The 23679-nt window shown below is 42.0% G+C and overlaps 1 protein-coding gene across 1 annotated transcript in view; it reads left to right on the top strand.

Annotated features, from left to right (window-relative positions):
- Positions 1-23679, top strand: part of AGMO (alkylglycerol monooxygenase) — a 679770-nt gene that overhangs the window by 406220 nt on the left and 249871 nt on the right. Inside the window, exons 8-9 of the mRNA XM_069211800.1 lie at positions 17641-17706; positions 17802-17881. Coding sequence (XP_069067901.1) covers positions 17641-17706; positions 17802-17881 — 146 coding nt within the window. The remainder of the gene's footprint in view (positions 1-17640; positions 17707-17801; positions 17882-23679) is intronic.

The raw sequence follows: 23679 nt of genomic DNA, 5'->3' as shown, positions 1-23679 counted from the left end.
ATTCCAGTAGGCAGCTATGAAAGGCTGGGACATAATTACATCCATGAGGTGTGGGAGCTGCCCTTCTCATACAAAGGTCTCCGTGGCATGAAAGAAGTCTTTCTTAGCGGTAGTGAATGCGAGACTTCAGTCAGCCATTCCATGGTTTGTAAACAGCTGTCCTTGCATGGGGTGTGTAACGCGTCTGCAGCAAACTTGGCTTGTTATTTGAAGGGAGTTCCAGTCCGCTTGATTAGACCTACGTTCCAGGTGCTTTCAAACAGCAGCTATGTTCTCCTCAATGGTGAAGACTATTGTGGGATGCGACCCGGAATAATTTATGTTGTTTCGGTCTCTAAGATTGTTACATGCTGCGGGAACTTACTTTTTCCTCCCACTAGATTAAAAGAGGTAGCTGACATTTGGCCCCATATTGATACTTCTAATGTGAATTTGGACAAGTTGAGCAGACTAAAAGCTTTACTGCTTCAAAACATGTAGCTCTCACATCTGCACTCGAGACCTACGTACTTCAGGTGGCAAGGTCGTCAGCAGAGATACAGTCCCTTTTAAGTACCAACTTTCCGAGACACTTTGGTGAACTCATGGGATGAATATTTAATGCATCCACTACTACAGTGTTAAAAATGGGGTTTCTTGTTGGCGAGGATATGCACCTAAGCCAGGCAGAACCCACCTACTCTAGTCAGGGCAAGGGAGTTACATGTCCAAGATAACCCCTGCTCACCCCCTTTGTAGCTTGGCACAAGCAGTCAGGCCTAACCCGGAGGCAATGTGTAAAGCGTATGCACAACACACACAACACACTTGACGCAAAATGTACCCAACAAAGTAAACACAACACTGAACTATGTAAAAATAAACTGTATTACAGAAAACATAATTAGACCAACATTACACCTTAGTAATACCCTGCTACCTTAGCAGTTGTCAGAACGTTACACAAGTTACTAATACTCTGCAAGAATACACAGTTGTCACATTAGAATACGTAAGTACGTAAGTACTCAGGATTCTGCAACATAAGCGGTAGTCAGGAATTACAGTAAGAATTTTATGCACTTGTCATGAATACCTCATAACTTCCCATAAAAGGAATATTAGAGAACATATCACAAGTCATAAAAATATATATCAGAATGTCATGCCCATAAAAGGAACATCAGCACATATATGTAATGGCAGGAAATCAGGTAAAAACATATAAACCCCCAAGGTCTATACTAAGCTCCTGGAGCTAATATTCCCTGAAAAGTACCTGGTTTCTGCAGAAAAGACACTCCCTGTGCCTAAAGGAAGAGCATAGAGGCCCCCGGTGCTCCTGTGGCACAAGGGGGGGCCACGCGGTGCTCCTTGGGGAGAGGGGTGGTCGGCACCCTCTCCTCGTAGTAAACGGGCCCCCGATTTTGATAAGGGCCTTCCTTGTCCTCCGCACACCCTGTCCTCGGGGTGGGGGCCAGGTGAGGCCCAACAAACAAGTAGTCGCGAGGGAAAGGGGCCTCCGTCAAAGTCTCCCTACCCGGTTTTCAAGGAAAAGTGCCAGTTTTGTTTTTAAAAAGAGAAAAGAAGCATCCTGCTCCTAATGCAGAGACCTGGGGAAGGGGGCGCTCCCCGCGCCGTCCCCCGAGTCCTGCTGTGAGGCTTTTTGAAGCTCTGACCCCTCCGGGGACTCGAGGAGACACTCGCCTGCACCCGATGTGGTGCACAAGTGTATGAAGCTGTTCCTGGGCTGCCTCGGTGAGTCCTGAGGAATTGGAGCGGGCTGGTGCCCCGGGGCGCCGACAGGAGCACGCTTGCTCCGCTTGGCTTCTTATGGTGCCTCGGGGGCACCAAAAGAGAGCAGGATCCTTGCATTGGATGTAAATTAGACTCCCGGGTCGCTGCAGTGATTTGGGGGCAATTAAGAGAGTGCTTTTCAAAGCGCTACGGCCCAAATCTGCAGCCCGGGCTGCAGCTGTGATTTTCTTGAGGCAGCAAAACGTGCTTTTGGAAAAGCGCTTTACAGTCACCAGAGAGCGCTCCCAAGGTGCTATGCAGCCGAGGCAGCACTCCTCGTGCTGAAGAAAGTTTACAGAGGTCAGGGGCCACAGCACCCTGCCACTGGAGACAACAGGTGAAGAAGGGGGTGCAGGGCTGGAGAACCCAGCAGCAGGTCAGCACAACAAGGGGGTGCAAGCAGTGGCAGTTCCTCCTTGTGACCAGGCAGGTCACAGGTCAGCACAGCAGCAGCAGTCCAATGTGGTCCTGGTGAGTCCTTTCAACAGCGTCCTGTCTAGCTCCAGGTAAGGTTCCTGGAGTTCTCAGAATGTCCAAATTGTGGGGAAAATTCCCCTGTACTTATACTAAGTTTTCAGTGTGTTTTGCAATTGGGAGGAGATGGGGTTCCAACCAGTTACAACTGGTTCTAGGAGTGCCCTTTCTCTCCTCCAGCACAGGCTCCAAACATCCGTGGGGGGTAAATGACGCTATTGTGCGAGGCCAGGGCACAGCCTTTACAAATGCAGGTATGCCCCGCCTCTCCCTTCTCCCTTCTCCCAGCCCTGGAAGTCTTTACAGTATGTAGATGCACCTCTGTGACACCTCCACCCTCCCTGTGTGCAGGCTGTCTGAAAAGTATGCACAAAGCCCCAACTGTCAATCTGCCCAGACGTATATTGGTGGCAAGCTGCAAAACACCAAAGTCATAAGCACCGATAAATGTGCACTTTCTAGAAGTGGCATTTCTGTGACAGTAATACAAAATACACCTACACCAGTAAGCCACATTTCTAATCACTATCACAACCATACCAAACATGCCTACGCTACCACTCATAAATCAGACAATTCCCCTTACACATAAGGCAGGGCATTTCTAATGCAATCCTATGAGAGGGCATCACTCACAGCAGTGAGACACCAAGTTAGGCTGTTTGTCACTACCAGGTCAGGCCACGCAACGTGGCACACGCCCTGCCTTCTACATACATGGCACCCTGCCTAAAGGGCTAAATAGAGCATACCTTAGGGGTGACTTACATGTAGTAGAAGGGGGTTTCTGGGCCTGGCAAGTACATTTAGATGCCAGGTCCCTGTGGCAGAAAACTGCGCACTCAGGCCCTGTGCTAGCAGGCCTGAGATAGGTTTGACAGGCTACTTCAGTGGGTGGCGCAAGCAGCGCTGCAGGCCCACTAGTAGCATTTAATTTACAGGCCCTCGGTATAGGGATACCACTTTACAAGGGTGTTATAGGTAAATTAAATATGCCAATTAGGTATAAGCCAATCATACCAATTTTGTAAGGGAGAGCACATGCACTTTAGCACTGGTTAGCAGTGAAAAAGTCCTCAGAGTCAAAACGTCAGCCAACAAAGGCCAGAAAAATAAGGAGGCAAAAAGCAAAAAGTCTGGGGAATGACCCTGTAAAAGGGCCAGGTCCAACATACTGGAATTGCAAATTTCTTTAAGGCTGTTGGTTCTGGTTTTGTTCACACCTTCTCCTCCATATTCGGTTTAATACCATCAGCCATCCACTCAATAGTCTCCAGTATTTTGAGGGGATTTTCACTAACTTTGGCAATAATAGTTGCCATTTTGCTGTTGCTACTTTTCATGGGCAATGGCTGTCCCACCGCAACAAGGAGGAATGAAAGCGCTCCCACCAGCGCAGCTGTGTCGTGAACTCATGATGCAGTACTTTTGAGCAACACTCCTGCAGGAATTGGAGTGTGACTGGTCTCTGTTATTTAAACCGGTTTTGCATTGTGTGCAGCCAGTGTTTCAGTGCCTTTGGTGTTCTTTCGAACATGCACTGGAAGTTTGTCATTCTACGCAGCGCTTGCTTTCATTGGATGCTGATTTGTTGATGTTCTCGCTGAGGCTTCATTACCAGACATGCGCATTGAAGGTGCGTTTTCTACGGAAAGCTGCTCATGAGTTGCCCTTCCTAGAGGATGGGGCTCTTAATTAATCATTTGGCACACCACAGATTGCTGCTGCCTTGGCTGAGGCTCAGGCTATGGAACACAACTGCTCCTGGGTTCTTCCTGGCAATGCATTCCCAACTTTAACACCTGCTGAGGTGAAAGATTTTCTGTCCTTCATTGTCCCGGATTCAATTGGCAATTTTAAAAATTACTCTGATTCTTGAAATTCTGCCCTTTTTTTCATCACCTTTTAACATTTTAAATTGTCCTTTTATATATGCTCATGTGTCCTTTTAACTTGTCATTATCGACATTTTTTACATATATATCTTAGGTTGGGTCTTAGTAGCTTTAATGTATATTTAGTCTTTGAACCACCTTCAACCGACAAGGGGAGGGTGTTGTGTAGCCATTTTTGTTATAGCTCCCTGCACGTTATTTTCACATACTAGGCCAGCCGCTGTCCACTTTAACCTAGATATATTTTATTCAGCTTCATTTATTATTCTTATAATAGCCAGTTTAGCGGTCTTGTTTTATTTCTCTCTATCTAGCTGTTTTTGCGTAGGCCAGCACTACGTTCTCAAACAAGACATTCTTGCTCACTCTGTGCTTCTTTCAAGGCTGTAGTAAGATAGGTTGCTGGTGAATGTGGTACAAGTTTTGTCTCTGACATTCGTAGAAAAACACACATCTTTGCGTGGGGACATTTTCTCAGACCATCAACTGTTTTATTATATAAACACTACCTGTCCCTTACACGTTAGAGGGAGATTCCAGCCAGAGAACCACAACTGTATGCTGATTGCTGAATGCTTCGCTACAGCTACTTATGCAGACTTCAGGCCTTTGCTCAGGTATGGGGGATGATGTCTTCCCAGGGGAACCTGGAGGGCAGATTTAGAGCTTGACATGATGTGCTCTATTATAGCCTAGGTAGGAATTAGTCTATAGACTCTAGTAACAATATGTTAGCGTTATTTCTATGCTTTACTCTCCTTGTCACAATTTTAATCTTGTCATGCTGTATCGTCCTGGTTATTGCAGCATATGAATTGCTATCTAAGATGCATTTGCTACATTAAAATCTTATTGAAACATATACTGCCTCTGTTTGTCATTCTGTATGTGAGACTAATGTAACTGAGAGATACGGTTGAGACGTGAGTGACCACGGTTTCCCTGAGAAATCAATTATGTCACGTGCTTAGCTGCCCAATCATTCCTACAATTGGGTAGAGATGAGGCACTGCTAGATAGCCAGAGCATAACCTGGATTATGGCGACAGGTGTCACCTGTAGTGTGTCCGACTCAGTCTCCCACACCGCAGGCGATTGTGCCACTCAAAATCCAGTAGTCGCATTAGAATGATGAGAGCCTACACGACATCACGACATTTCATCCTACCCAAGCAGGTGTTCGCTCTGGGTATAGTACAGAAACAGCACTTCTAAGGGCCACAGAAGATCTTAAGATGGTCCTTGATCAGGGTGGTTCAGCAGCTCTGATTCTCCTTAACCTAAGTGCTGCTTTTTATATGGTCACCTCCTCCTTCCTATTGCATCAATTGGATAAAACAGGCATTACAGAGAATGCTTTGAAATGGCTTGCCTCGTTCTTGGATAAGCAGGACTTTCAAGTTAGTGAGGGACCATTTCATTCAACAAGTCATCAGCTGAAATGTGGGGTCCCACAGGGCTCATCGTTATATATATATATATATATATATATATATATATCTGCTATCTGATATCATCTGCTCGTTTGGCTTCACAATAGTGTTGAACGCTGATGATACATAGTTAATTGTCTTGCTGTTTCCCGATCTTGGTAAGACCTCCACAATACCTAATAGCTGCTTAGAGAAGGTGTCTAAATTGCTGGAAGCCAGCTGCTTAAAATTAAATGAGGAGAAAACAGAGGTTATGGTGGTGGGCAATAACCCATCGCTCTGGCTGGAGATCAGTTGGACCCGTTCCCTAGAGGAATGCCTAGTTTCTCAGCGGGAAGTGAAGAGCCCAATGATCACCTTGGATAATCATCTCTCCGTGTCCTCTCAAGTTAAAAAGGTGCCTGGAAGCTGATTTGGCCTCATGAGAGCCCTAAGGAAAACTCTGAAATGGCTCCCGGTGGAGCCACGGAGAAATGATCCAAGGACTGATTATATGACACCTTGAATATGGCAACTCACTTTGGCCTAGCAGTCCTAGGATGTTTATTAAAAAATCCTCAAATCATTCAGAATGCTGCTGCCCAATTACTATTCCTAATAGGTATTCATAAAATGCAGTCAGCCCGGGCAGCACTGAAAACCCTCCATTGGCTGCCTATAAGTTGCATAGTACAATTTAAGGTACTATGCCTTGTACATTGGACCAAACACAAAGTGGGCCCAAAAGTACTCCATCAGCTGATTACACCTCATCAGACTATCGGGGTCCTCAGGCCCACAACCTTGCTTTTCCCAGAATCAGGAGAGCTAGAATTGGAGGTCAGTTGTTTACTTATTTTGCATCCATGTTCGTGAACTCCTTGCCTAACAACCCTAGAAGGGAAAACGATTTCATGAGCTTCAGGAAGCACTTAAAAATCTACCTTTTCCCTTAATCAGTTTTCTTCTCCTCCCTTGAGCAAATCCCACCAGCACTGGGAATCCCGGAGTAGGGTAGCCATGCGCTTTATAAAGGTGGTGAATAGAATAAAATAGAATTAAACCTTTATCAAGACAGTGATTTCACCAATTCTTTGTCAGTTCACAATATTCTAGCAAAGTGTATCATTTACTTGATTACTCTGTAAAAGGTGACTGTATGATTAATTATTGTAAAATCAAATATCCAGTTCCATGAAATTGGCCTAGCACTCAGGATAATTCATGCTTCCGGTCTTCCCCATGTTCATTCTGCCCTTTCCTATTCATCTCCTCTGGCTTGGTGTATCAAAGTTCAGGAGTGGTCCAAGGAAAGCATAGTGTGCTCACTGAGTAATACATAGGCAGCACACAAGGGGAGTAGAGCATGGAAATCAGGCATTGGCCATTGATTCATGGTTGCTGGTAACTATTATGAGGCCTCCTTACTCACTTCACCAAAAATTGCAAGGGAGCTTACAAACAAGGTTGCTGGTTCCATATGGTGTGTAATGCTGATGCCAACAGAGTTGTCAGCTATTCGTCTTCTAATTGCAGTCCAGTGTTTCTTCACCAGTACCAAACCACCAAGCATAAGCTTTCCAGTCCTGTAATTTGCCATCCTGCGAGGCAGTGTCTTGGATGTTGCAGTATTTGAATTTATCTCAAGTGCTGTTGTGGTGTTTGCTGTGTTTTTGCCTGCTTTAGTTTTACATATGGAGCCGCACGCCTGTGCTCATGTATCCTTGCTTGACCTTTTGCTAGCATGCATAACTACAACCCTCTGGGTGATTTTACAGTTGGAATGATAAAGGCAACTGACTGCTCTGCCAGCCAGGTAAAGACTTGATTTGCATTGGCCTTGCCCCTCTTATAAATGGGTCCTGTGCTCTGAAATAATATACCATCACTATTGTGTGCTGGATTATCTTTGCTTGAAGGAAAACATTCCATAACACCATACTTGCACTTACCATAGATCACTGTAAATGACTGGTTCCTAAGGGTGTTTACTTCTGGCACAAGTTTAACAATGGAATCGCAAATGGTGTATTTATATAGTTTTATTAACCTCTTAGCTGCTGGGCCTATCTCCCCCCCCCCCCAGTGCTGAGCCCTTTTTTGGCTATTTGGGGTAGTTCGCGCTTTGGCCTTCATAACGTTTTGTCCACATAAGCTATCCACGTCAAATTTGCTTCCTTTTTTTTCTAACATCTTAGGGATTCTAATGGTACCCGGAGTTTGTGGTTTCCCCTGGAGGAGACCAAGAAATTAGCCAAAATACAGTGAAAATTTCGTTTTTTTTAAAAAAATTGGAAAAAAGGGCTGCTGAAGAAGGCTAGTGTTTTTTTCCCAGAAAATGGCATCAACAAAGGGTTTCTGGTCCTAAAATCACCCTCTTCCCACCTTTCAGGAACAGGCAGACTTGAATCAGAAAAACACATTTTTCAACACAATTTTGGCATTTTACTGGGACATACCCCATTTTTACTATTTTTGGTGCTTTCAGCCTCCTTCCAGTTAGTGACAGGAATGGGTGTGAAACCAATGCTGAATCCCAGAAAGCTAAACGTTTCTAAAAAGTAGACAAAATTCGAAATTCAGCAAGGGGTCATTTGTGTAGATCATACAAGGTTTTCCTACAGAAAATAACAGCTGAAATAAAAAAAAATTGAAAGTGAGCTGAAAAAAACAGCCATTTTTCTCCACGTTTTACTCTGTAACTTTTTCCTGCAATGTCAATTGTTTTAAAGCAATATACCGTTACCTGTGCTGGACTCTTCCGGTTGTGAGGATATATAGGGCTTGTAGGTTCATCAAGATCCCTAGGTACCCAGATCCAATAAATGACGTGCACCTTGCAATGGGTTTTCATTCTATACCGGGTATACAGCAATTCATTTGCTGAAATATAAAGAGTGAAAAATAGGTATCAAGAAAACCTTTGTATTTCCAAAATGGGCATAAGATAAGGTGTTGAGAAGCAGTGGTTATTTGCACATCTCTGAATTCCGGGGTGCCCATACTAGCATATGAATTACAGACCATTTCTCAAATAGACGTCTTTTTTACACACTGTCTTACATTTGGAAGGAAAAAATGTAGAGAACGACAAGGGGCAATAACACTTGTTTTGCTATTCTGTGTTCCCCCAAGTCTCCCAATAAAAATGGTACCTCACTTGCATGGGTAGGCCTAATGCTCGCGACAGAAAACGCAACATGGACACATCACATTTTTAAATTGAAATCTGACGTGTTTTTTGCAATGTGCCTAGCTGTAGATTTTGGCCTCTAGCTCAGCCGGCACCTAGGGAAACCTACCAAACCTGTGCATTTTTTAAAACTAGAGACCTAGGGGAATCCAAGATGGGGTGACTTGTGGGGCTCTGACCAGGTTCTATTACCCAGAATCCTTTGCAAACCTCAAAATCTGGCTTAAAAAACACATTTTCCTCACATTTCGGTGACAGAAAGTTCTGGAATCTGAGACGAGACACAAATTTCCTTCCACCCAGCATTCCCCCAAGTCTCCCGATAAAATTGATACCTCACTTATGTGGGTAGGCCTAGTGCCCGTGACAGGAAATGCCCCAAAACACAACGTGGACACATCCCATTTTTTGACAGAAAACAGAGGGTTTTTTTGCAAAGGGCCTACCTGTAGATTTTGGCCTCTAGCTCAGTCGGCACCTAGGGAAACCTACCAAACCTGTGCATTTTTGAAAACTAGAGACCTAGGGGAATCCAAGATGGGGTGACTTGTGGGGCTCTGACCAGGTTCTATTACCCAGAATCCTTTGCAAACCTCAAAATTTGGCTTAAAAAACTCTTTTTCCTCACATTTCGGTGAGAGAAAGTTCTGGAATCTGAGAGGAGACACAAATTTTCTTCCACCCACTATTCCCCCAAGTCTCCCGATAAAATTGATACCTCACTTATGTGGGTAGGCCTAGCGCCCGTGACAGGAAATGCCCCAAAACACAACGTGGACACATCCCATTTTTTGACAGAAAACAGAGGTATTTTTTGCAAAGTGCCTACCTGTAGATTTTGGCCTCTAGCTCAGCCGGCACCTAGAGAAACCTACCAAACCTGTGCATTTTTTAAAACTAGAGACGTTGGGGAATCCAAGATGGGGTGACTTGTGGGGCTCTGACCAGGTTCTGTTACCCAGAATCCTTTGCAAACCTCCAAATGTGGCTAAAAAAACACTTTTTCCTCACATTTCGGTGACAGAAAGTTCTGGAATCTGAGAGTAGCCACAAATTTCCTTCCACCCAGCGTTCCCCCAAGTCTCCCAATAAAAATGGTACCTCACTTGTGTGTGTAGGCCTGGTGCCCGCGACAGGAATAGATCACACAACGGTCAATGTTGGTCCTTACATGAGGTAGCTGTTGACCCTGGGGTGATCCATTCCTGACGTAGGCACTAGGTATAGGCACTCAAGTGGGGTAGTGTTTTTATCAGGACAGGTGAGGAATCACTGAGTGGTAGGAATTTTGTGGATCCCAGCATATTCTTGTAGTTTGTGTGACAGAAATGCAAGAAAAATAGAGTTTTTATTCAACATTTCAGCTTTGTAGGGTATTCTGGGTACGAAAACTTTGGGGAATCTACACAAGTCACACCTCTGTGGACTCCCCCGAATGTCTAGTTTCCAGAAATGTTTGGTTTAGTATGTTTCTCTATATGGCCGCCGAACCCAGGACCAAAAACACAAGTGCCTGCCTTACAAAACCAGTTTGTTTTGTGATAGATAATTTTGATGTCTCCACAATACGAATAGGGCGGTGGAATTTGGGGCTGAACTAAATTGGGGAGCTCCCAAGAGAGCACTCTCTCTCTCTGCTTGCCGCCGCATTCACCTGCTCTCTGGGTTGGGCTAACCCACTGTTACCCCTTTGCACAGACTGTGCTTGCGAAGGAAAAGCAGGACTGTCCTCATCACCTCCCTCATAATTTACTGGAAGAGGAGTTATCGAATGGGACTCCTCTGACTGAAAAATCACTCCCAGAGTCTGCGCCATTGTCCTATCCCTCAGATGCCTTCTCAGTATCTGATGTCTCAGTCTCTGATCCTATGTCAGAGCTGTCCTCTATAACCCGAGTGACAGCAGCAGTCATCCATCAAGATGCCATCTCTGCTATTGGCTAAACTGTTGCTCTAAAACACTAGCCTACGTAGAAAAATCGATGGTGTGCGTGAGATACGTGCAACAGTAGAGGCCACCTTACCTGCGCTTCTTCCCTCAATTAGCACATTCTTTCAAGACACTCAAAATACACCTTGTCACATACCATTCGTCACAGTCTTTGGCACCTCCTGCGCCCAGTCCAACAATCATTATTGGTGCTCCCACTCCCTCCTCCTCGGATTCCCTCATTACCACCCAGCAAAAGTGCCCTTCATCTCTCCATAGCCGCCCGCACATACATTTCATTTGTATTATAGCGCAGGTGATGGCTGACTTTACTAATATACTCAGCTATTGACATAAAATACAGATTTGCTCTTTGCAGTAGGCATATAAACCTTTGGCGCTTGTTTATGGGACTAAAACTGCCACTAGACAAAAGTCTGATCCTTTTGTAGCGGAAACATAATCACAATACCTACTTGACTTTTTAATTGCTGCCTAAAAGCTACAGGTGAAATGCTTCAGTTGAAGTATGTGCATTGCTTTGAAGATGCAAGCTGCAACTGCAAGGCAACTGGTGGCAAATATATATATATATATATATATCACTTTTATATGTGGGTCTGGTTTTCCTGGTATTGACAAAAGTGATATATATATATATATATATATATATATATATATATATATATATATATATTTATATATATATATATATATATCTCTATATATAGATATCTATCTACATAGATATCTATAGATAGATCTATAGATATAATCATGTAGATATATCTACATAGATATATCTATATATATAGATCTATATATATATATATACATATATATATATATATATATATATATTATTATTTTTTTTGTAGTTGTATGGTTTCCTTGGGGGCCAAAATGTCCCCCAGGTAAACCCTACAACTACTAAAAAAATATATTGCCCCCACAGGGGGTCGCCCTGCCCACGGGCGACCCCCTGACCATTTCTTTTTTATGTATTTTTTTTTTTTATTAAACAAATGTTTTTAATAAAATTTAGCCCCTGGGGGGGACGCGATTGAAAGAGATCGCACCCCCCCCCCAGGGGGCACCTACCTTTTTTAAAAGGGGGCCGACCCCCCCCAAGTGAAATCCCTGGGTTATAGTGGTGTTTCCTGGCCCCCGATCGCAGCTGTGCAACACTTGGAACACTTTCAGGAAGGCCTCGTAAGAAAAGGGAGAGTCTCCCCTTTCTTACGAGGCCTTCCCGAATGTGGGGAAGGCCGTTTGGGGCCGTTTTCCCCATCGGAGCAGGAAGCGGCCACAAGGCCACTTCCTTCTCCGATGGGGAAATCAACAAAGTGACGTCAGCGCACCTCACGACGCATTGACGTCACAAAGGGGCGGGTGGGGGAGACACGGAAAAGCTTCTGTGTCTCCCGGGGAGAAAAAAAATAAAAATACTCTGGTCGTGACCCGCACCAGGGAGTTAGTGCAGCCGACGCCCGCACCTAAGGGGTTAAGATACATTTTGTATACATTATGCAAACTAGGGATAGGAACAAACTGTAAGGAAGCACGTGTTGACACTGAGGGTGGAGTGAGATCAATTCTTTAATATGTGTTATGGAATCCATCCATAACAAACTCACCAGGCAATTCCCCACAAGTAGTCTCTTTCAGATGTATGTGTTGACTTCATAATAGCTTGACTAAGCCAAACAAAGATTTATACAGAAATACAATTAAGAATTAAAGACGAAGTTCTAAATCACAATTTTGAAACTTATAAAATATCTTAACTCAATGTCACTACATCTAAGAAAGAAAAATGTAAGACAATGGAAAATAAAAAGTAGGTCCTATCATCCCAAATGTACAGCAATTGGGTCAAACATCGACATGGTATGTTTGGGCCAATCCAATTCAGTGAAAAAAAATTGTGATCTTACAAAAATAACATCAAAGCTTGTGGGACGAATGACTTATTGTAAGCCCAAGTCTAATTAAGCCCATTTAGATGTTACTGAATAAGAGTTTGGGCCCAATGATGAAGTTCACCTTTGGATGTGTATAACAGGTGGGATAAAGCTTCAGTGATGGCTGACAAAGGGCCCACTTCAATGAACTCTTGTCATGAGACCACAGTGAAGAAGAAAATGCCTGAGGACAAAACCTTATGATGGTAAAAGTGCCTCTTAGAAGATGATACTCGATGTGAGCATACTGGATCTTATTGACACTTGTCACGAACATTTAGTTTTTTGCTAGTTCTGTATTGTCTTAGACACGCTCATGGCCACCGATGATGGAGTAAGGCTGGGAAGGTCTCCACGGGGTCGGACTATGATAATACAATACCTTTTTTATTTAGATTAGCCTTCCTTCATACGAGCCAGTAGACCTAAAAGGTGTCAAAGCGACACATGTTAACATCCGAGACATCAAAGGGATGAATGGCTGTCTCCATTTACAGTCGCATATTGTGCCTTAAACAAACATATTTCTTGGTGACTGTCAGTTACAAAGTGCAGCAAATGTAAATGGTTAGGGAATTGCAGTGGGCCGAACGGGGTTTCTGTGACCATGAGTATCTAATAAATTTGAATATTATTTCCATATCCTGTTAAATGGCAGCATGACCATAACGGTCAATCAAAATATAGAATGCATTTGTAGAACTGCATCAAGGTGTAACTTTTCCTCAACGGAAAATCTGTTAATTTTCATTTTAGTACATGTACCAGTGTTCTAAATATTTTTGACTGATTCGAAATAAAATATTGTCTATCACTCCAACTTAACAATTGTTAAACATATGCAAAGGTTTTCTTCATCACGTCAATAGAATAGTACTGGCTTGTAACAATCTTGAAAGGTAGATTGTTTTCTGGAATCAAAGGGCCAGATGTACGAAATTCCGGCATTGCGACTCGTAAATTGCGAGTCTGAGCGAGTCGCAATTTGCGAGTCGCAATGCCGGATGCAGGATGTTTTCCCTGACACCAGCTGCGAGTCGCAAGGGGGTCGCAAAGGCCCACCTCATTAATATTAATGAGGTGCGTCGCAATTTGTGACCCCCTTGTGAGTCGCAGCACTCACAGGGATGGTGGCCTGCTGGAGACAGCCGACCACCATGTCTGTGAATGCTTTTTAAATAAAGCAATTCTTTTTTTTTTTTTTGTAATGCGGCCCGTTTTCCTTAAAGTAAAACGAGATGCATTACAAAGTGAAAAATGAAAAAATGTTTTCAAGGCCATTCACAAAGGGGAAGGGGTCCCATAGGGACCCCTTCCCTTTTGCGAATGGGTTACCACCAGTGTGACACTGGTGGTAACTGCAAATTGCTTTGCGACCGCGTTCGCGGTCACAAAGCAATCCTACATCGCGATGCGACTCGCAAATAGGAAGGTGAACACCCCTTACTATTTGCGACACGCAGTCCCATTTCCACATCTGGCCCAAAGTCACTATTTTACATAATTATTACACATTTGTTTAGGCCCGGGCCAGATTTACTAAAGAATTTTATTGCCCTTGTGTCACACAACGCAACACAAGTGCAGCACAAGACTTAAGTGAGATTTACCATGCCACGCAGCGCCACCTTGCATGGTGCTGCATGGCATAGTAAATCTGGAGTAACACAATTCAGTGCAAGTTCCATTACCCTGCCCTGATAAGGCGTTCAATGGGTGAGGCATGGATGTTCTGATGCATCCACCCATGGATTTTGGCACATTCCTGGATTTACTGCTAGATAAACCTTGGGATGCTTCAAATAGGCACACCTTCCCAGGGGAGCAGCACCTATAGAAAGATGAAAATACTGTTGAGGATTGTGTTTGTGAAAGAAGGTGTTTCCTCCTGCACAGAAACAAATCTGCCTGTAACAAAGGCACCCTTGCACCATGGCACAGGTACCTACATTGACGCTAGACTGCACTGTGTGCACCAGTGCATAGAGAGAGCGAGAATGTGTCATATCCTAGTAGATATGGTGCATTCCTGCCCAAAACATGTGACGCAGCACAGTAATTTGTCTTGCTGCCTTGCGCCATGTCTTTGTTAATCTTGTTAAGAACATTTTGTTTTTATTCGTGGCCTCATTTCCTCTGGAAGCCAAATATTCAATAGCAAACTGTAGTATTTTAGAGTAGAAAGATGAAACCACAGTTGATTATAATAGGTGACCATTTGTGAAGATGTTCATAAAAAGTGCTAATCTACACTATTCACAGTGTTGCATCTATCACTTGGTTACTTTCTACCTGCCTCCAGTGTGCAAGACCATTTAATCCTTCTAAATCTTTGTTGTTATTATATTCAACAAGGCCATCTAGATAAAAAAAAATGTAAATCAGCAATTTAAAATGAGACTCCCTTTTCATACCCTGAGGCAATCAATGTGCTGTTGTTCAGTCATTTGTCTGAAGTTGTTATTAATATGGACAGCCTGTTTAGGGACCCTTTGATAAGTATTTTGTGCAGGTGGATTGCTTTAGAAATAGAAGCTTGCACATATAATTGTGGTCTTTTTATTCGTTTTTTAGTTACTTATGTTTTTGTGCATATAGAAAATCACTAGGACCGAGATGGAACAGACGATAGAAGTGTAATGCACCCTAAGCACACTTTTACAATATCCATATCTTACTATTCCCAGAGTAAGAGCCCATCTAAGACAGACGCTAACTCTGCTTTTCCTACTCTGCTCAAACTCAGGACTTAACCTAAGAAGTGGTGCACGTTGATGTCAAAATAAACATACATAAAAGAGCTATGGGATATGAGATGCCACAAACTGAAAGGAGCAAATATCAGAACAATTAGAAATTAATTCAATAAAAAAAACTCATAGCCTGATTTCCAGTTTGGCGGTCCTACCGTGGGACTCCCAAACTCACTGGAAGGACACCACCACCATGGCGGTGATGTCCCCCCGAGCAATGTTCCTGCCGGGCTGACTGGTGGGAACATTTTAATACACGTTTCCACTGGTCAGTCCGGCCGGAACCATGCTACGGTATAGAACTATATTGTAGCACAGAGGGGGGCATCCAGCTCCTTCAGGATGCGCACTGTCTGCAGAGCAGACAGTGTGTATGCTGAAGGTGCTGGGCAGGGGGGCCCACCACAAAAAGGCTGGCGGAAATTGGGGTTGTAATCAGCCAGGCATCCCTGAGTTCAGAGCTACCCTCACCCCATCAGGATCTATGATCATGGCGGGGACGGTGGTCTTTAGGTGGGTCCACCCACCAAAGTTGTAATTGGGCGGTCGACCGCCTGGTTTGCGGTGGTCCAACCGTGAACGTGAGTGTGGCGGTTCTCGGCTTGCCACACTCATAAGGAGGCCCTAAGTATAGGCTCTTATTTAAGCTAATAGTGGTTAGACACTGTCCATAAAGATTCTCTCACAATAAATTATTCTATTTAAAATGGGTAGGTTTTTGTGAACTGGCCTTCTAAAAATATATTTGATTGGAAATAGTAAAACAACATCTAGCCCTGTTACTTCAAACAGAGCAGATCACAGACAAGGTCCAAAGTAAATGTTACAGCATTGGATTGACTCAATAGGAGAACATGAGGCCCTGACGTCAAAGTTGTGGGCTTCTTCCTGTTGGATCTCTCAAAAAACATTTCTGTGGCTTTGTTCTGTTATGCAGAGGTAGGTCATAGATGTTGTCCTAAATCAGTTGTGCAGAAACGTCGAGATAGAGTACTGTGAGTGGGATTCAGTGTATAGGTCCAGACACAGCAATGTCTGGAGTCCAAAGCATGGTGTGAAGTCCTCATTCTGTTCCATTTCTTTTGTCTGCATTGAGAAATGTGGCAGAGTGTGACCACATAGCATATCTGGCAAATTTATATTCCTGACTGGGCTTAATGAGTTAATCAGTATCACAGTTTTCATTCTTCATCAGTTTTGTAAATAGCATTTCAAAGAACTATGATGTCATTACACAGAGTACGTTTACTTGTGCTAGAGGAACTGCATTTGGCGGCAAGTTACGACTTCAGATTTCCGCTCCTTTAATTACTTTGAAGGGCACATTTGATGATGTGATGACTCTTCCTTCCCTCTCAGGTAATGGGGTTTGTGCACTTTTGGCACAAAGCAGTGCCATTTAATGATCCCATGTACCTCGCTTGTGGCCTGATAACTAGCATCATGGACATTCTTTGCCTGATTTAATCCTCTTGACTGAAAGGTGGAAGTAAGCAGACGTTAGTGTTTGGACAATGTATATGTAACAATATGGGGATTTTTATAGCTAAAATCTAATTCTAGATATGAAGCAACAAAGGGCTGTTCATGGATAGGTTTAAGGAAAGTGCTGTATAGTGGAATTAGGAGAAAGGATTTTCCCCTGGGTCTGTCACTTTGACATATCATATGTGGGTGATGTATTTCCTAAAGTGGAGGGCTTCAGTTTCTTCCTGATATGTCAGAGGGCTTGCTAGATGTGTGTGGGCTGGTTCAAGGGATATATGCTGACAACAGGAGAAGGTTCAAGGTTTTTTTTCTCCCTTCTGCATCTAATTAATCAAACCTTAACTATTTTTCTGCAAAAAGTAATATTATGCACAGAGGGGAGCTTGGTCATATTTACCTGATACAGCGTGATGGTGTACTGTACTGGTTAATTTGTAGTAAATCATTGAGCCAGTGTCAACCAGGTCCACTCATATTATGGTCTAGCAATGAAATCTGACAGCCCTGAAAACCCTTAGGCATACATTGAAACATTTAAAATCTTATGATACATTTTTAAAGAACCTTCTACATAACTTAGTTTAGGTCTTGGTTGCTGCTGTTGCTCATAACCTTTTATTCAAACGTTCCCCCTCATCCATATCCTTCAGAAGATTTTAAAACAGTTTTAAACAGTTCAGTTCTCAAATAAAGTTTCTTAAGCTTCTGAACATCTTCATACTCCATGAAAGTACCTTATTCCTATTCTTTTGCAGGACGAAACCCTTACTGCATTGATGCAAACTATGCAGGTACCCTTATTATCTGGGACAGAATGTTTGGTAAGTAGGAGTGAAAATATTCACGTTTTGTACCCTATCTACCAAAACCTTATTTTCATTCCATAATTTTTTTAATTAATGTCATATTTTTCTAGGAACATTTGTACCAGAAAAAGAGAAGGTTGTTTATGGACTTACGCACCCAATAAACACATTTAATCCTTTCCAAGTTCAGGTAATATTAGTAGTTTAATATTTGACATCATAAGTGGGTATTTAATGTAGTTGTTAGAAAACCAAATAGTAATTCAAGATTTTTACTTTTGAAAAGTGATACAGCATTACTGCTTAAAATGACTCTGGGTCAAACTTTTCTTCTCCTCTTATTCAAAATATCATTACTACAGATCAAAAATATTGTATATCCCCATCTTTGATTTTAAGGATGGCTTAGTGTGTATCTCTGCTGCCTTCTTTCATGAGTACTGGTTACAGGATGTGAAGACTAGAGATAAAATGTTTTTGTAGAGTTGTGGGATTTGTTCTAGGAATCAGCAGAAGAATTGTGCGTGTTTTTCTACCATGCTTCTATATGATCTCTTCTGGTGTATGAGACACTGTTGATAATTGGGTCTTTTGAAAAACTGTATAGAAACCAGGAATGTGCTGTATAAGTCATTCTATTTATCTTTGCTCCACCGGGCTCACAATAAGTGTTCAAAAACAAAGTCGTTTAGGGAGTCTTACTTTTGTCATGTACCATTACTACGATTGATAGCAAGGTACTGTCCCTTTTGGCAAGGAAACATGAACAAAGGGAAATGCAAACGTTTGAGAGCTGGTCTAAGTAAAATAGTTTGTGTTAGTTGAACATGTTAATTAGACTGACAATGGCTATTTATTGAAACACCTTTATGTAACTTATATGTCTCAAATGCTACCTGCTTCATGTGTTACTACTCACAGTAAAATATTTGGGATATCAACATGAAAGAAACACTCAAAAAGATGTGAGATGCTAATAAATGAAATATCTTTGCTCTTAATGGATTGGACTTCTCTTATGCCACATGTGTCCACCCATATGGGCACAATGTAAGTTCTTTTAAGTATGATTCTTAGCCATAGTTAGCTTTGTGCCTCTCAAAAGTAATTACTCATATGCATTTTACTTCAATTAGTTCCCTGTAGTTTCTTATTACATGCATTGCTGTGGATCACTCTGTGCTCCCTAATGCATCACATGATCTGCTCCATCCTGCAGATCACAGAGTCCCACCTAATGCAGTAGGTCAATGACCTGCAAATAAAGTGGTACTTCTCAGATATATAAAGCCCAGTACAGATCTTCAATCACTTTCTAGGCACAAAGACAATCACTTTCTAGACACAAAGGCAATTGTATTTTAAGTGGGCCTCATTGTGTGATATTGTAGCTTCTGGAATCTGATGTTCCATGCATGTCTTTACTGTTTGTAAATAGTTTTTGCTTTAATTTATTATACAAAGTTTATTCAAGAATATTTTTTCCATAAACAATAAACAGTGTCTTCTACCACAGTGACAGCAAGCAAAAAGTGTATGTAGTCCCTATTAGAAATTGGGTCTCTAGTTGGCAGAGGTTTGCACACTGTCCAAGAAGGGACCACAATCCCTCAGATACACACCCTAAATTAACCTGTGCTCACCTTCTGGTAGCTTGGCACAGAGCAGTCAGACTTAACTTAAGAGGCACTGTGTAAAGTATTTGTGCAACAGCTGATTACAGTAACACAGTGAAAGACACAACAAAAAGACTCAACACCATGTTAGAAAAATAGATAATACTGATTTGAATAAAAAAGACCGAAATGACAAAAATCCAATAAGTAGATCCTGAAATATTCATTTTTAAAGATTTAGGTAAAAAATACTGCATAGAAGCAAAAAGTGCCAACGGTGGGTATCTGGTCAGGTTGGACCAGAGCAAAGTCACAAGTTCAGGCCGACCACGATGGAGTGAAGGCCAGCTACAGGGACCCACTTGGGTTGACTGAACACAGTCCCATAAATCCTGTTGTGTGGTCTGCATGGCGTTGCTTTGCAAGGCTTTGTGTCAGTTCTCATAATAACAACAAAAGGCAGAGCACTTTAGGCCCACTCCAAGGGTCCAGAACTGTGATAGCACCACTTGGCAGGTAGACTCACAGATGGCAGAGTCCAAGTGCTGTAGCTAGTGGGTTGTAGGCAGTGTTTGATGTCCCTGAGACTGAAGAATAGGGGCAAGCCAAGAATCCCTTGGAGATTCTTGGGTTCAAGGATGTAGAGAGCAAGTCCAGTCCCTCTCACTGCAGGATAGAAGTAGTCGGTAGCAGGCCAACATAGCAAAGCGGCAGTTCATCCTACAGCACAGCAAGCAGTAGGACAACACAGCAATGCAGATACAGAGTGACAGTCCCTCCTGGCAGCACAGGAGTCTTTCTTCCTGGCGGAGTGTCGTGGTTTCAGTATAGATCTGATTTGGTGGGGTTTGGAGCCCAGTACTAATACTTTGCTGTCCTTGTTCTGGAAGGTGGGAGAAGCTTCCAAAGGCAGGCCTTTGAAATGTACATATGCCCCCCTCCCCTGTCCTGGCTCTGAGCTACCTGGAGTGACAATACAGGATCATTAATCCCTAATGTGGGTGGACAGTAGATGTCTATTTAGGTGTAAGTAAGGCAATGCTAAGCTCAGCCCCCTTCAAGCCAGTTAACTGCCCTATTAGCCCCATCCAATCACACCCAATCTACCATTGTATGTGGCTGTCTAAAGGGAATGCACAGAGTGCAGCTGTCACCCAACCCAGACATGTATTCAGAGGTAGGCAGAGGCACAGAATGGTTAAAGCAAGAAAATGGCAACTTTCTAAAAGTGTCTTTTTGACACTTACAATTTAAAATCCAATATCATCATAAGCTGTGTTTTTAAATTGTGAGTTCAGAGATACCAAACTCCACATTCCTATCTTTTCCCAAGTGGGAGTTACAATTAAAAGATGTTTTAAAGTAGTCCCAATGTTATCCTATGGGAGAGTTATGCCTTGCAGTAGTGAAAAACACATTTAGCAGTTTTTCACTACCTGGACATGTTTAACTTAAAGATGCATGTACAACATTTTAAATACACTGCACCCTGCCACTGGGGCTAACTAGAGCCTACCTAAGTGCACATGCTCTTTAGCACTGATCAGAAGTGCCCAAAGTCCTAGAGTAAAAAATAAATAAATAAAGCAAAAATTAAAGGGAAAAGGCAGGCAAAAAGTCTGAGGATGACCCTACAGAAAAGGGACATTTCCAACAGTCCTCATCCTCAAATACATTTTTATTGAAAAATTAATTTATGCAGCCTAAAGTCCTAGCACCACTCCTGCATTATTGCACATTAACACACATTGAAAACATACTATTTTTTGTAATCTGATGCTGTAAACTGCACATTTAACCTGGCTGTCTTAGTAAGTAAGGTCTGATTTTGAAAGTGGCATAGTCAAGTGAGAAACCTCAGATTTAGTGATGTCAGCTTGCCAGCTTACCCCTTTGTATCTTTTCACTTCTCACATTCGTCCTGTGAGAAGAGCTAGGCACTTGCTTGTTAGCTGCTTTAAATCATTTGTTCTATCTTTGGCTGTCTGCATTATAGCAAATGTATAAAAGAAAGTTAAAATGAAGTTGATTTAGCTGTGCACGCTTCAATGGCTCAGACAGTGAAGTTCAGGTGCTATGTCTTTCGAATTGCTTCTTGCTATATTTTTCTACTAAACATCTTCTGATCTTCAGTGTGCATTTTCCTCCACAGTATCTGAAGCATAACATAAACATAATTAACTTTAAGGTGATCAAAAAGCATTTATAAATTGACACAATTTTTAGTTTTACAAATGAAAAATATAGTCACCCAGACTAATTGCAAAAATTATAAAAACTAATTTGACTGAGCAATATCCTAGGATTACATGAAAAAGACATTTAAAACAAAGGGTACAAATACAATTTACTGACATATGAAACCAAGGGCCGAAGAAGTGTTTGTAGTAAATTTAGACAATTGTGAGTATAACTAATAAAAACCCAATAAAAGCATCTGTTTATCTGAAATTACCTTTCTTTGCATAAGACAGATGTGTGAGGGAGGGATGAGGCACTGTGTTTAATAATCCATTGTTCTTGTAATGACAAGACCTCAGATTTCTTTTAATGAGCCTTCAAACCTTTTCAGACATATAGCAGTCAGTGTTTCAATTTTAGAAGACTGTAAACTTTTCAATAATCTTTAAGTTGCAAATAAATCCCAAAGCATAACCCCAATGCTAACCTAACAGTCTTTGTCATCCAGAAACTCGGGACATTATTACAAACCATGTGTTTGTTTTCTTTTGTAATCTGCCTATCTTTCTATATATGGCTTTTTATAATCAATAGGATACTTACCTTCTTTTATGTGTTTAAAAACATCTTGGATGTCTGTAAATTAAAGCATTTCTATGAAACTACACATCCTGGTTCTGACCAGTAAGCATCTTATCCCTATCTATATTAGATTCCAGTGGGCACTGAAAAATATCCATCCTTCTTCACTGTTATGTCTCAGTACCGAAGTATGTCATTTTTTCAAGAAAACAATTTGTCTCTACTTTTATTTGTTGTAATTTCACTATCACTCCTTCTGAGTATCTTGTATGATATCCGTGGCAACAACTATCTGCCAATCAGGCATGCACAGGATGGCACACTTGAATAGTAGAGGTGATTCAAAGGAAGCATGAAGATGTTGTGATCTGATTTTTTTTATTACCATAGGCACATGTTTTTGCAGCTAAGCAATCTGCATACCATCTATTCAATGCTATCAGATGGTTTTCTAATAATAGGTCACACATCATTTTGGTATTCCTGGTGTTACATTATGCATAGTGATAACAAAATTGATTTATCAAATCACCCAACCACTTCAGTGAGGCCTAATTTTAAATTAAATTAAAATCACCTTAAGCAGATCTCTCGAAGATCGCACCTTAACTTGTCCATCATGGCACAAACAAATCTATCTATCTATCTATCTATCTATCTATCTATCTATCTATCTATCTATCTATCTATATTTTTACCATGATCCCAGAGCAAGCAGTGTTCACATAACTCCATCAATACTGGCCAACATCATTGACATTCCATTTCCAGTGCAGTAGTCAGCAGCTATGTTTCCTGCAAGATTACAATTAGCTTTCTCTTTACAATTAAGAAACAATAAAGGATATGTTTGCTTTTAAACTGTGATTTGCCCCTGCAGAGCTTCTCAACAATTGTACTGCTAGTTTTCCTGTTCCTAAGCTAATGGTTATGGGACCAGGATCTTCCTCATCTAAAGCATTCGACTACTCTAGAGACTTTGGAACATATATATATTTTTCCATCCACACTGGTTGTTGCATCTTGAATCTGTGATCTCGCCTCTTTAGAGACACATGGAGAGGAAGCTTTCTAAGCCATCAGATTTTTATTCATTAATAAGTATTTGTGCCACTTTGAAATGGGGGGAATACATAATTGGGGCTAATTTAATACAAGCAAAAGCCACAAGGATCTCTTGTAACATGATCTGCATAAACATCATGTAGTTTTGCATTGAGGTATGAGAAAAGTTATCTGAAGGACCTGATTAATATAGTGAAGTATCAAAATCCTTTTTGAGAGCTGGGTATGTGTTTTATACTTGCCTGATCTTTGGGGTATTCAGTCGACTGAGACTGAAGTGTCATCTGGTTCCTACAAATCAAGTAGGACTGTGTATCTTGTCAACATAAATGTCAGTACAGAGGGACTCAGTCCTCCTATACCACCTGGACAGGTTGACATAATTCCTAGCTAGTTCACAGTGCCCCATCTGAACCCCCTAAACTCACAAGGGTCCCAGTTGGTATTTGCAACCTCTGACATGACTACCAAGATTCCAGAGGAAATTGTGGAAACATATCTACCCTTTTGTTGTCACACTGCATACCCAAGATGAGACAAAAGA

Source organism: Pleurodeles waltl, chromosome 10, assembly GCF_031143425.1.
Source record: "Pleurodeles waltl isolate 20211129_DDA chromosome 10, aPleWal1.hap1.20221129, whole genome shotgun sequence".
Classification (NCBI taxonomy): Eukaryota; Metazoa; Chordata; class Amphibia; order Caudata; family Salamandridae; genus Pleurodeles; species Pleurodeles waltl.
This window is presented reverse-complemented; position numbering and strand designations above follow the sequence as displayed.